A 14293-nucleotide genomic window follows, 5' to 3' on the forward strand; every position below is an offset into this window, starting at 1 on the left:
AATGTGAAGCACTTTAGGATGTCTGACAGCATGTTATGTGTATAATTTCCCCCCCTCAAGTTTGAGATGCTAAAACTTGGTACTTAAATAAGTGCTAGAGCTAATCTTAATTTTTGAAGAAAGCAAACTTATGTTTGATTTACAGTGGTTTTCAAAAGTTGTACAGTTTTTAATTAGTTTTCATCAAAACTTGTTCTTTTTCTTTGCTTTGGAGTGATCATGGTTTTCCATTTCTTTTGAGAGTATCTTAATTTATCCCCTCTAAACCAAAAATGCAGGTATGTTCTGCATCCCTGACTTTGCTTTTATTGCTATCACCACAATGTAGGATCAGTGGCACACAATAGATTATGCATACAGAATTAATCTTGAACCATTTCTTTAACTCTTGTTTTGAAGCATTTTTATGCAAATAACCTTTTTTCCTATCTTTTTCAGAAGCCACTTGGGCAGAAGTTCAAAAAAGAGGTGCATATCAAAAACTTGCCCTCCCTTTTTAAGAAACCGAAACCACAGTCCACCACACCAATAGAAGAAACAACTGAAGACAATGTCCTAACTCCACTCTTTGACCCAAGAGCTCAGGACATGTGAAGAGTGGCAGGCTCTGTTTAACTTCCACTCATGCTTAATGGAAAAAATGGACCTTTTTATGTTGATTTTAACTTGTAGTGTGTCTTTAGTTGTAAGGTGTTCATCAACATTAGCATAGTGGAAATTAGCATCAAATAGCTACTTTAAAATGACTGCTCACCTTAAAAAAAAAAAAAAATACTTTCATGAAGCCAAGATAGCAACAATAACAATTTGGTAGCCGGATATTTCTGCTAAATACCTAGTTAACTGCTGATGGTGAAAGTTATACCCTCAAAGATATTTCTGCCACAAGTTCTTTTGGCCAACCTGCATAACTTTGTAATGCATTCTGTGGTGGAAAGAACTGTAAACTAATTTGTGGTAGATTGTTATGAAATGCCTTAACCTTTTCAAAAATTGAATTCATAAATTGAGTTTGCAGCAATCTGTTTTTCAAGTGTTGTATACTGACAGTTTGTGTCTATGCTCTCCATATTAAAAGAAATCTGAAGAATCCTTTGAAGTTTTGTTAAAATATTTTGTATGCCATTGTTTAATAAATTTGACTGTCCAGTTTTGTGTATGAATGTTGATCTTCTAATGCACGTCAAGACAACCAGACCTTCATAACTGCAAAAGTTTTGATTTTTTTTCATACATACATCAGTCTTCTGAGTCCAGACAGGTAACATTTCTGAAGCAGAAAATAATGGAAACAAGTAACTTCATTTTGAAATTTGTTGCTTTGCTGCATTTAGCATTAGCACTTCACACCTTACACTTACCATGTGTTTTAAATGAAGATTTTGAAAACAAACTGGAAATTAACATTAAAGTGATGGCTGTTTTTGTTACAAGAATTCTTGTGGAAGAGTCTTTTACATTAGTTGTAAATTGGACTAAATCTCTGCAATTAAGCGCTTTTCTTTCCATTTTTATTTTTTCCAGCTGCTTATACTGAGTCTCTTCCCATTTATTTTGATCAACTCCGTTGCCTTTGTATCTTTTGTTGCTGAGCAATGGGTGAGTGACATGATTACGATATTTAAGTTGTGTGCAGCTCTCAGTAATGTGCCCCCACCTGGATTGTAATTAATAGAAACTTGTCTGAAATATTCAGTGTAATCAACTTGGTATTCTCTCCATTTATGTAATGCTTGATAAAGTGAAGAACTTCGTCCTCTTGATGAAAGTACTGATTGTATTGTTAAGAGCTGACTTGACGTTATACCAGTATAGAATTCCTTGTGTGACGTAAAACAGATAACTGTGAACCCCACTGAAGACTCTGTTAAAAATGTTTTATATAAATGTGCCAGCATTTTGCACCTTTTTAGTACAAAGCTGGCTGCCCAAATTTTAAGCAGAACTGCCAACTCTTTGGTGACAGTGCACTAGATATAACTTCTAAACTTAACCCTGTGTATGTCTACAGAATAGCATGTCAAGTTGATCACTTTTCATTTATACTTCACTGTTAGTTATGTTGCATGTTTCCTTAATCATATTTACTTTTTATCTGGGGTCTGGCTTAAAAACTGAGAGCTAAGTGGCAGAATAATGCTCATTTGACCCGTAGAGTTGAGCACTATGAAATGAAATGCTACTTTATTTCTAATTAAAAAAAAAAAAATTCAAGTCCATCTTTCCTCAAAGGTTTTGTTCTGAAACTTAATACAGGAATGATATGAATTGGAAGAAAATATTGTCATTTGCTTTGATTTTTATTTCGCCAATAAAAACAGAATTCTACACAATGTACTGTTGCTGACCTCAGTATCAATAAATAACTTGGCTGTTAACTTGTACTGTTAATGACTTGCAGCAGCGCAATTGATGCACACAAAAGAAAACAAGACTTGCGTTTGTCATGGTTTATTATGTTTCTCTTCCTGTCCCCACCCCACAAACATTCCTAAACACTTCACTAAAAATAAATTTAGAACTACACGTTATTACAGCAAACTCAGACCATTTGGCTTATTGCCTGTGCTAATGCATTTTACACATGAGCTAATCTTGTTCTGCTGCTCAACCATTTTTAAAAATAATCTATCAATTAACTATCTTAATTCTCATTTTAAAATTGGACAAATCATTTTGGTAACGGTAGTCTGGAAGATGAGATTGTAGAATACTTGAGCGACAGCTTTCGAGAACAATAAGTTGTGAAACCAACTCGGGATAAAACTATTTTAGATAATGAATTGTGTAATGATGCAGGGTTTGTTAGTAATCTCAATTTAAAAAAAAAAAAATCCTCCGGGTGAAAAAGGTGAACAGAATACAACTGAATTCCATACTAAGTTCAAGAGGAACATACTCAAGTCCAAAACCAGAATCTTAAACTTAAAACAGATCCAATTACATAGGTATGAGGGGAGAGCCAGCTAATGTTGATTAGATAAATAGACTAAAAGATCCATTTGAGTACCTCATTCCCCAAAACCAGATCCAGCATGCCTCCTCATTGGGCTGGAAACATACTGATCAAGAAAATGCTCCTGAACACACTTCAGAACCCCCACTCTTTACACTATAACAATCCCAGTCTATATTCGGATAATTGAAGTCCTCCATATCCCTACTCTATTGTTTCTGCGCCTGTCTGTAATTTCCTTGTAAATTTGCTCCGCTATATGTTTCCCCTTGGTTGGTGACCTGTACACCCAGCAGTGTGATGGTAGCACTATTGTTTCTTAACTCTAGCCAAATAGATTTCGTTATTTTACCCCTTCAGGACATCCTCTCTCTCCAGCACTGTAATATTCTCCTTAATCATTACAGCCACCAGTCGCCTTTCTTTCTTTCCCTATCTTTCCTGAATATCTTTATTCAGGAATATTTAGTACCCAGACACCTTTTTTGAACTATGTTGCTGTTATTGCCACATGTGGCTATTTCTGCATGCAGCTTACCAACCTTATTTATCACACTCTGTGCATTTCAATACATGCACTGTAAACCTAATTTAGACATTATTGCATTACCTCTTAGTCTGACCCCAAATAATACCTTATTATTTCTTACCCTAGTGCTATCTGCTACTCCCAATCCTTTGTGCACCTTGTTTATCCTTTCTAATGCTACATCTTGGTTCCCATCACCCTGCCTAGTTGGTTTAAACTTTCCCCACGGCACCAGCAAACCGTCCTGCGAGAGCATTGGTCCTGGCTCTGTTTAGGTGCAGCCCATCTGGCCTGTATAGATCCCACCTCCCACAGAACTCATCCCAATGTTCTAGAAATCTAAAGCCCTCCCTCCTGCACCATCTTTCCAGTCACGCTGCTCTATCCTCCTGTTTCTGTACTCTAGTGCGTGTTACTGTGAGTAATCCAGAGATTACTACCTTTTGAGGTCCTGCTTGCTAGTCTTTTTCCTAGCTCCCTAAAATCTGCTTGCAGGACCTCATCCCTCTTTCTACCCATGTCCTCGGTACTGATATGTACCATGAGCTCTGGCTGTTCACCTTCCTCCCTAGGTGAGATCCTTGACCTTGGCTCCAGGGAGGCAATATATCATCTTGGATTCACTTCTGCAGCTGCAGAAACGCCTGCCTGTTCCCCTAACTATAGAATTCCCTACCATTATAGCTTTTCCCATCGCCTTCCTGTACGGCCGAGCTACCTGTGGTGCCGTGGACTTGGCTCTGGCTGCAGTCCCCGGATGAACCATCACTCTCACCAGTATTCAGAACGGAATAGTGGTTGGAGAACAAGAAGCACTCAAGGGACTTGCGCACTACCTTCCTGGTCCTCCTTGACTGCTTGGTGGTTACCCATTACCTCTTTGCCTGCACACCCTTAAGCTGCAAGATGACCACATCCAGAAACGTGCTATCCACGTAGCTCTCAGCTTCACGGATGCACCGCAGTGATGCCAGCTGCTGCTCCAGCTCTGAAACCTGGGATTCCCACGTGGAACAAGCTGTGCACTCCATAGGACTGAAGTGTCCTACCATGCTTCTATTTATTGGACTAACTAAACAGAAAAAGACTTATTAAAGACTTGTATACAAAACAAAACTCATCAGATACTCACTAATCAGCACCTTTCCTTGTGCTGATGCCACTTTTAATTTTCTTGTTTACCTCGCTCCTTGACAGTAGCACTCGCTCCGCCCCTGAACTCAGGTGAATGCTGCTTACCTTCGGGCTCTCAACAACCAATCATCTGCCTGCTGTCCTGCGACATCACTCCCTGATTTTTTTTTTTTGTTGATTTGTTCTTCAATACACTCCCTCTATGCTTCTCTTTTTATCTCCAGCGTGCTCTCAGGCTGTTTGCTTTTCTTGTTGTGCTCTCTCTGCTGCTGCTTTTATCCCCACTGTGCCCTTGGGTCTTCCGCTGTTCTCACAGTGCTCTCCCCCTCTGCCTCTCCTTTTAACTCTGCTGTGTTCTTGGGCCTCCCACTGTTCTCTCAATGCTTTCTCTCCGCCGCTCCTATCTCTGCTATGCTCTTGGGACTCCTCAAAGTGCTCACTTGCTCTCTCTATCTCTCTGTCACTCCTTTTACCTCTGCTGTGCTCTCAGGCCTCCCACTGTTCTCACATTGCTCTCTCTGCTGCTCCTTTTATCTCCTCAGTGCTGTAGGGCCTCCTGTTGTTCTTACAGCACTGTCTCTGCTGCTTTTATCTCCGCTGTGCATTCGGGTCTCCCGCAGTTCTCACGGTGCCATTTTAGATAGAACTGGTTAGAATGGGTACCATTTTTACTTTGACCAACTTCAGAGGCAATGCTTCCAAAGGGGCCTCGAAGCTCAACTTCGAATTATTTTTGACAAATTGTTTTAACAAATGTGGAACAAATAACAAAGAACAGTACAGCACAGGAACAGGCCATTCGGCCCTCCAAGCCTGCGCCGATCTTGATGCCTGCCTAAACTAAAACCTTGTGCACTTTGGGGTCCGTATTCCTCTATTCCCATCCTATTCATGTATTTGTCAAGATGCCTCTTAAACGTCTCTATGGTACCTGCTTCCACCACCTCCCCCGGCAACAAGTTCCAGGCACTCGACACCCTCTGTGTAAAGAACTTGCCTTGCACATCCCCTCTAAACTTTGCCCCTCTCACCTTAAACCTATGTCCCCTAGGAACTGACTCTTCCACCATGGGAAAAAGCTTCTGACTATCCACTCTGTCCATGCCGCTTATAACTTTGTGGAGTACTGCTGCCCAGGCTCCCCACTTTCCAGAATGACTGAGAGCACCCAGACACTGGCTAGTTAGGAGCTTGGCAAAAGGTGGCAACATAAACATGGCAGATAAACTTGCATTTATTGTAGAATGGCTACAGCACTGAAGGAGGCCATTTGTCCCAAATTGTCCCATTTGTCTGTGCCAGCTCTCTGCAAGAGCAACTCACCTAATCCCGCTTCGCTGTAGCCCTGCAAATCTTTTCTGTTCAGGTAATTATCCAATTCTCTTTTGAAAACCATGATTGAACCTGCCTCCATCACATTCTCAGGCAGTGCATTCCGAATACAAAGCCATTTGCTGCGTAAAAATATTTTCCTCGTGTTGCTGTTGCTTCTTTTGCCAATCACCTTAAATTCTGTCCTCTGGTTCTTGACCCTTCTGCCAACAGCAACAGTTCTCCCTATCTACTCTGTCCAGACCCCTCATTATTTTGAACACCTCTGTCAAATCTCCTCACAACCTTCTCTTCCAATCTATCCATGTAACTGAAGTCCCTCATCTCCAGAGCCATTCTTAAATCTTTTCTGTATGCTCTGTAATGCCTTCGCATCCTTCCTAAAGTGTGGAGCCCAGAATTGGACACAATAGTCCAGTTGAGGCCGAACCATTGTTTAATAAAGGTACACTATAACTTCCTTGTTTTTGTACTCTATGTCTCTATTTATAAAGTCCAGGATTTTGTTTACTTTATTAGCCACTTTTTTAACCTGCGCTGCCACCTTCAATGATTTGTGCACAAATACCTCCAGGGCCCTCTACTCCTGCATCCTCTTTAAAATTGTATCCTTTATTTTATATTACCTCTTCTCGTTCTTCCTGCCAAAATGCATCATTTCACACTTCTCTGCATTAAATTTTGTCTGCGATGCGTCCGCCCATTGCACCAACCTGTCTATGTCCTCTTGAAGGCTAGCAATATCCTCATCACAATTCACAATACTTCCAAGTTTTGTGTCATCTGCAAATTTTGAAATTGTGCCCTGCACATCCAAGTCTAGTGCATAAATATAGATCAAGGAAAGCAGTGATCCTAATGCTGACTCCTGGGAACCCCACTATATACCTTCCTCCAATCCAAAAAGCAACTGTTCACCCAAACTCTGTTTCCTGGCTTTCAGCCAATTTTGTATCCATACAGCCACTGTCACTTTTATTCCATGGGCTTTATCTATGCTGACAGTCTATTATGTGGCACTTTATCAAATACCTTTTTTTAAATTCGTTCGTGGGATGTATGTGTCGCTGGGTAGGCCAGCATTTATTGCCCCTGAGAAGGTGGTGTTTTTTTTAAATTCATTCATGGGATGTGGGCGATGCTGGCCAGGCCAGCATTTATTACCCATCCCTAATCGCCCTTGAGAAGGTGTTGGTGAGCTACCTTCTTGAACCGCTGCAGTCCATTTGGGGAAGGTATACCCACAGTGCTGTTAGGAAGGGAGTTCCAGGATTTTGACCCAGCGACAGTGAAGGAACAGCGATATAGTTCCAAGTCAGGATGGTGTGTGACTTGGAGGGGAACTTGCAGGTGGTGGTGTTCCCATGCATATGCTGCCCTTGTCCTTCTAGTTGGTAGACGTTGCGGGTTTGGAAGGTGCTGTCGAAGGAGCCTTGGTGCATTGCTGCAGTGCATCTTGTAGATGGTACACTGCATCGCTGGTGGAGGGAGTGAATGTTTGTAGATGGGGTGCCAATCAAACCGGCTGCTTTGTCCTGGATGGTGTCGAGCTTCTTGAGTGTTGTTGGAGTTGCACCCATCCAGACAAGTCGGGAGTATTCCATCACACTCCTAACTTGTGCCTTGTAGATGGCAGACAGGTTTTTGGGAGTCAGGAGGTGAGTTACCCGCCTCAGGATTCCTAGCCTCTGACCTACTCTTGTAGCCACGGTATTTATATGGCTACTCCAGTTCAGTTTCTGGTCAATGGTAACCCCTAGGATGTTGATAGTGGGGGATTCAGCGATGGTAATGCTGTTGAATATCAAGGGGAGATGGTTAGATTCTGTCTTGTTGGAGATGGTCATTGCCTGGCACTTGTGTGGCATGAATGTTACTTGCCACTTATCAGCCCAAGCCTGGATATTGTCCAGGCCTTGCTGCATTTCTACACGGACTGCTTCAGTATCTGAGGAGTCACGAATGGTGCTGAACATTGTGCAATCATCAGCGAACATCCCCACTTCTGACTTTGATTGAAGGAAGGTCATTGATGAAGCAGCTGAAGATGGTTGGGCCTAGGACATTACCCTGAGGAACTCCTGCAGTGATGTCCTGAAGCTCAGATGATTGACCTCCAACAAGCACAACCATCTTCCTTTGCACTAGGTATGACTCCAGCCAGCGGAGGGTTTTCCCCCTGATTCCCATTGACCTCAGTTTTGCTAGGGCTCCTTGATGCCATACTCGGTCAAATGCTGCCTTGATATCAAGGGCAGTCACTCTCACCTCACCTCTTGAGTTCAGCTCTTTTGTCCATGTTTGAACCAAGGCTGCAATGAGGTCAGGAGCTGAATGGCCCTGGCGGAACCCAAACTGAGCGTCACTGAGCAGGCTATTGTTAAGCAGGTGCTGCTTGATGGCACTGTTGATGACACCTTCCATCACTTTACTGATGTTTGAGAGTAGGCTGATGGGGTGGTAATTGGCCGGGTTGCATTTGTCCTGCTTTTTATGTACAGGACATACCTGGGCAATTTTCCACATTGCAGGGTAGATGCCAGTGTTGTAGCTGTACTGGAACAGCTTGGCTAGGGGCACGGCAAGTTCTGGAGCACAGGTCTTCAGTACTATTGCCGGAATGTTGTCAGGGCCCACAGCTTTTGCAGTATCCAGTGCCTTTGGTCGTTTCTTGATATCATGCGGAGTGAATCGAAATGGCTGAAGTCTGGCATCTGAGATGCTGGGGACTTCAGGAGGAGGCCGAGATGGATCATCAACTCAGCATTTCTGGCTGAAGGTGAGCTGCCTTCTTGAACTGCTGCAGTCCTTGGGGTGTAGGTACAGCAACAGTGCTGTTAGGAAGGGCGTTCCAGGATTTTGAGCCAGTGACAGTGAAGGAACGGCGATAGATTTCCAAGTCAGGATAGTGTGTGGCTTGGAAGGAACCTTGCAGGTGGTGGTGTTCCCATGTGTCTGCTGCCTTTGTCTTTTAAGGTGGTAGAGGTCACACGTTTGAAAGGAGCCCTGGTGAGTGCTGCAGTGCATCTTGTATATGGTGTACACTGCTGCCACTGTGCATTGGTGATAGAGAGAGTGAATGTTGAAGGTGGTGGATGGGGTGCCAATCAAGTGGACTGCTTTGTCCTGGATGGTGTTGAGTTTCTTTAGTGTTGTTGGAGCTGCACCCATCCAGGCAAGTGGTGAGTGTTCCATCACACTCTTGACTTGTGCCTTGTAGATGGTGGACAAGCCTGGGGAGAGGAGGTGAGTTACTTGCTGCAGAATTCCCAGCCTCTGACCTGCTCTTGTAGCCACAGCATTTATGTGGCTTGTCCAGTTCAGTTTGTGGTCAATAATAGCTCCCAGGATTTTGATAGTGGGGGGATTCAGCAATGGTAATGCCATTGAACATCGAGAGGAGATGCTAGATTCTCTCTTGTTTGAGATGGTACCTGGCACCTGTGTGGGGCGAATGTTACTTTTGGAAGTCCATGTACACCACATCAATCGCATTACTCTCATTAACCCTCTCTGTTTACCTCATCAAAAAAACTCAAACAACGATTTTCTCTTAACAAATCCGTGCTGGCTTTTTTTTTTAATGAATCCACATTTGTCCAAATGACTGTTAATTTTGTCCACATTATCGTTTCTAAAAATTTTCCCACCACTGAGGTTAAACTGACTGGCCTGTAGTTGCTGGATTTATCCTTATGCCATTTTTCGAACAAGGGTGTAACATTTGCAATTCTCTGGTCCTGTGGCACCACTCCTGTATTTAAGGAGGACTAAAAGATTATGACCAGTGCCTCTGCAATTTCCACCCTTACTTCCCTCAGTACCCTCGGATGCATCTCATCCGGTCCTGGTGACTTATCAAATTTAAACACAACTAACCTATCTAATACCTCTTTGTCAATTTTAGCCCATCCAGCATTTCACTTCCCTCCTCCTTCACTATGCTTCTTCTTCCTTGGGAAAGACAGATGCAAAGTACTTATTAGTACTTCAGCCGTGCCCTCTGCCTCCATGCTTAAACCCCCTTTTTTGTCCCTAATCGGCTTTACTCCTTTTACTACCCTTTTATTATTTACATGCCTATGGGAGACTTATGGATTCACTTTTATGTTAGCTGCCAGTATCTTCTCATCCTCTCTTTGCTTCTCTTTATTCTTTTTCACTTCCCCTCTGAACTTTCTATATTCAGCCTGGTTCTCATTTGTATTATCAACCTGATAGCTGTCATATGCATTGTTTTTTGGTTATTCTTGCTGTCTATCTCTTTCGTCATCCAGGGAGCTCTGACCTAATTTGTCCTACCTTCACATTTTGAGGGAATGTACCTTGACTTCACCCAAACTATCTCCTCTTTAAAGACAGCCCATTGTTCCTTTACAGTTTTGCCTATTGTTATGTCCAGGTGAGGAGGGGTCACAGGCTCCCCTCTTGTCCTTCCTCTTATTTGGTCACACCAGGGTTTATTCCTTTTTAAAAACAGTGGATGTGCTTACTACTTCAGCAAGTGTTTTACCTTTTACCTTTGTTGTGATCGTAGGGGAACCAATCGGACAGATTTTCTTGAGTTTAAACAAGAAAGAGGTGAGTTTATTATACTTAGTCTAAACCCAATCTAAATAAAATTTAAAAAGCTACACTTTCACGCACACACTCACATGAGAATCACACACACGCAAAACGATTACTGAGTGAGGAGTAGATTTGTGGTTGGATTAGAGCCCAAAACCAAATAAAATTAAAGCACAGTCTGAGGCATTGGATGATTCCATTGTCTTCCGGCTGAAGTTGTGTTGTTGAAGTCTGTGGCTGGTAGGATTGTACTTTGTGGCTGGCCCACCTGGCTCAGGGTTTTCTTGGAGGCAGACATGTAAGTGGCTTTCTTCCCCTGGTGTCTTTGACTTGGATCTAGCAACCAGCAGCTGGGCTTCGCATGCCCCACCGGGCCTTCTGGAGAGAGAGACTGACCTTCTGGCTTCAGCACAGTTTGAGTCACTGGCTTGTCTGCTTTGTCCAAGGGAAACTCTCAGCTTTCAAAGAGATGGACAGATGGTCACATGACTGCCCCAATATATTTCTGGAACCTTCAAATGAGATTGAGGTTTAGGAATTTCAGTCTCAGACCTCAGGATGATCATGTTTACACCTGGAAGGGTTTGCCCGTTCAGTGTTAATGTCCCAGGATGGCTTTGAATGTCTTGCTAATGAAAACTCAATAGAACAAGCCATTGTTTTGGGTACGTGCTCATCAGACACGTGTCTCCTCTTGGATGCTTTGAAATGTGCAAGGTGTTTTAGATGCAAATTGCAGTGGCCATCTTGGCTCAGTTTTTTAAAAGTTAATTAGGATTTTTTTCATTACAAGTTTAATGTAAGTTTTCAACCAATGAATTAAAATTCTTCATTTAGCATATCATGGTTTCTTGACACTGCCAATTTTTGATTCCAATTTACCTGGGCCAGATCTGTTCTCACCCCATTGAAGTTGACCCTCCCCCAATTAATTATTTTTACTCTGGATTGCTCTTTGTCCTTTTCCATAGCTAACCTAAACCTTATGATACCATGATCACTGCCCCTAAATGTTCCTTGACTGACACTTGATTCACTTGACCACCTCATTTTCCAGAACCAGATCCAGCAATGCCTCTCCTTCCCAGGGTTGCAACGTGTCCATACACAGGGACACCAGTGTTCATGGTAAAACATTTTGGGGTCCGTGACTGGTAATTTCAGGAATGAGAAATTTCCCATTGACGTTTTCTTTCCAGACAGGTCCGAATTTAAAAAATAAAACAAGACAGCTGTCAAGGAGCAGGAACAGCGGCTACCGAGCTCGGGACAACGTAAGGAAAACCCTATATGCCAAATGGGACATATTAATTTAATTGGTTGGAAACTTACATTAGACTTTTAATGGAAAAATCCTACAAGTTAACGTTTAAAAAAGACCTGGCAGCCAAGATGGCCACTGCAATTTACATTTGAAATAACACAAGATTGGACTGGAGACAAGAAGTCCAACAGAAGCACACCCAGGACAATGGTTTGCTCTAAGTGATTGAATTAACTAGAATGGCTTCCTAGCACAAGCGTCGAGGCCATTCCCACCCATTGACTTTGAAAGAGCCAACTCCGTCCAAATGTGAATGGACATACTGGGGCATGTAGCACCTTGAATCTCATTAGAAGCTTCCAAAAAAAGCCTCCTTCGGAACAAAGGGGATTGATAGAACCATGTGACTGGATGCGCATCACTGAAGAAACTAAAGTTTTGCGAGAGACCGTAGACAGGCAGTAACTAAGGGTACAGCAGCGAAGACGGGAGCTGCTCCCCCTGTGTGTGTGTCTCTCCCCAGAAATTATCAAGAAAAAAAATAGCTGCGACTGGGGGACCCCCTCCAAGCCTACAGACTGCTACAGCCAGCAACCAAGGCAAGAGATTCAACTCTCAATTCTGCCTTCAGTGCACTTGGGGCAGTGAGGACTTCAAGACTACAGCTTCAGCCAAGAACTACTGGATTTACCGACTGTATTTAAGTTCCATTTATTCTGGACTTTAATCCAACCATTAAATCTTTTCCCCTCTGTAATCTATTTGTGTGTGTGTGTGACTTTCGTGTGAATGTGTGCGTGAATGGGTAGTGTATCTTTTTTGTCCTTTTAAATCGGGTTAGAGTGTTAAGTATAATAAACTTACCTCTTGTGTAAACTCAAGAAAACCTGTCCGATTGCAAAAGAACCAATCATGTTAGAGGAATAAGGTAGAACACTCATTGAGGTGGGAGGCACAACCATTGCTGTTAAAAAGGAATAAACCCTGTTGTGATCAAACGAGAGGAAGAGCAAAAGGGAAGCCTGAGACCCCCTCCTCACCTGGCTGTAATAAGAAGTTCGGGATTTTCCGGCAGGTTCCAACTTTTTTTTAAAAAGCCTGCCGAAACCCCCGAGCTTATTCTGAGTTCGGAAGTTGCTGTTTCTGCTCCTATCAGCTGTGAAACTGACAGCTGTGAATTCTTTTTTAAAAAAATTGACCAATCACAAAGCAGCTCTGGGGAGAGTTCCCACTCTCTGCAACTGTCAGAGAGAGAGAGAGGGGGGCAAGAGAGAAGGGGGAGAGGAGAGGGGAGATAGAGGGAGGGGGGAGATGGATGGACATGAGAGAGAAAGATGGAGGTGAGATGGACACGGGGAGAGGGGAGAGATGAACAGAGGGAGAGAGAGAGAGCAAGATCACACCTAACAGGTGGACATCTGTCCAGATTCTCTGCATAGCTACATCAAGTGTGTGGGCAGACATTGACTACTTGTGCAAGCAAAAACAATGCCAGGTACTCACTAAATAGGGAGTAATGTGTTTTAAATTGGACTGTGTTTTGATGGCATTAGGTTGGCTATACACTTTATATACAAATTAATTGCCCCAATGTCAGTGGCTGAGTCAATAATTTTGTCAAATGGCTGTGGTGCAACATGTTGGTGCCTATCCCTGCTCCTTTCTCGTCGGGCAAAAACATACGGATGTCGAAATTTTTCCTGAACACACTTTGAAAGTTCTTCCCCCTCTCTGCCCTTTACATTATTACTATCCCAGTCTATATTAGGACAGTTAAAGTCCCCCATTATGACTGTTCTATAATTCTTGCACCTCTGCAATTTCCTGGCAAATTTTTTCCTCTATATATTTCTCAGTAGTTAGTGGCCTATAGAATACACCCATCAATGTAATGGTACCTTTATTGTTTCTTAGCTCTAACCAAATAGATTCAGTCCTTGACCCCTCTAGGATATCCTCGCTCTCCAACACTGTAATATTCTCATTAATCAATACTGCCACACCACCTCCTTTCGTTCCTGAACACCTTGTATCCAGGAATATTTAGTACCAGTCCTGCCCTTTTTTGAGCTCACAAACCTTATTTACCAAATTCTGTGCATTCACATACATGCAGTTTATTTAACCTCTTTCACAATCTCAGGCTGTCCCAACTAGTCACTGTTATAATGTGGGAAACACTGCAGCCAATTTACACACAGCAAGGTCCCACAAACAACAATAGTATAATTGATGAGATAATGTTTTACTGATGTTGGTTGGGATAAATATTGGCTAGGACGCCAGATAGAACTCCCCCACTTTTCGAATAGAGCCACGGGATGTTTTATGTACACAGAGCAAACTGCCCTCCCTCAGTCTTGCACTGAAGTGTCACAGCCTGGATTTGGTACTGTTACAAGCTATCAGGAGGGGGACCAGGACCGGGACCCATTCGAAAGCTCTGCCCTGAAGGTGGAGAATGCTACCGACTAAGGTGCGGCTGACACTAGACTTGCCCTGCCCTAAC

General features: G+C 42.8%; 1 protein-coding gene across 1 annotated transcript in view; it reads left to right on the top strand.

Moving 5' to 3' along the window:
- Positions 1-2378, top strand: part of LOC137376530 (exportin-5) — a 107760-nt gene extending 105382 nt beyond the window's left edge. The window contains exon 32 of the mRNA XM_068045251.1: positions 439-2378. Within this exon, the coding sequence (XP_067901352.1) occupies positions 439-594 (156 nt within the window). The 3' untranslated portion in view covers positions 595-2378. The remainder of the gene's footprint in view (positions 1-438) is intronic.
- Positions 2379-14293: the final 11915 nt, after the last annotated feature.

Source organism: Heterodontus francisci, chromosome 13 (assembly GCF_036365525.1).
Source record: "Heterodontus francisci isolate sHetFra1 chromosome 13, sHetFra1.hap1, whole genome shotgun sequence".
Taxonomy (NCBI): Eukaryota; Metazoa; Chordata; class Chondrichthyes; order Heterodontiformes; family Heterodontidae; genus Heterodontus; species Heterodontus francisci.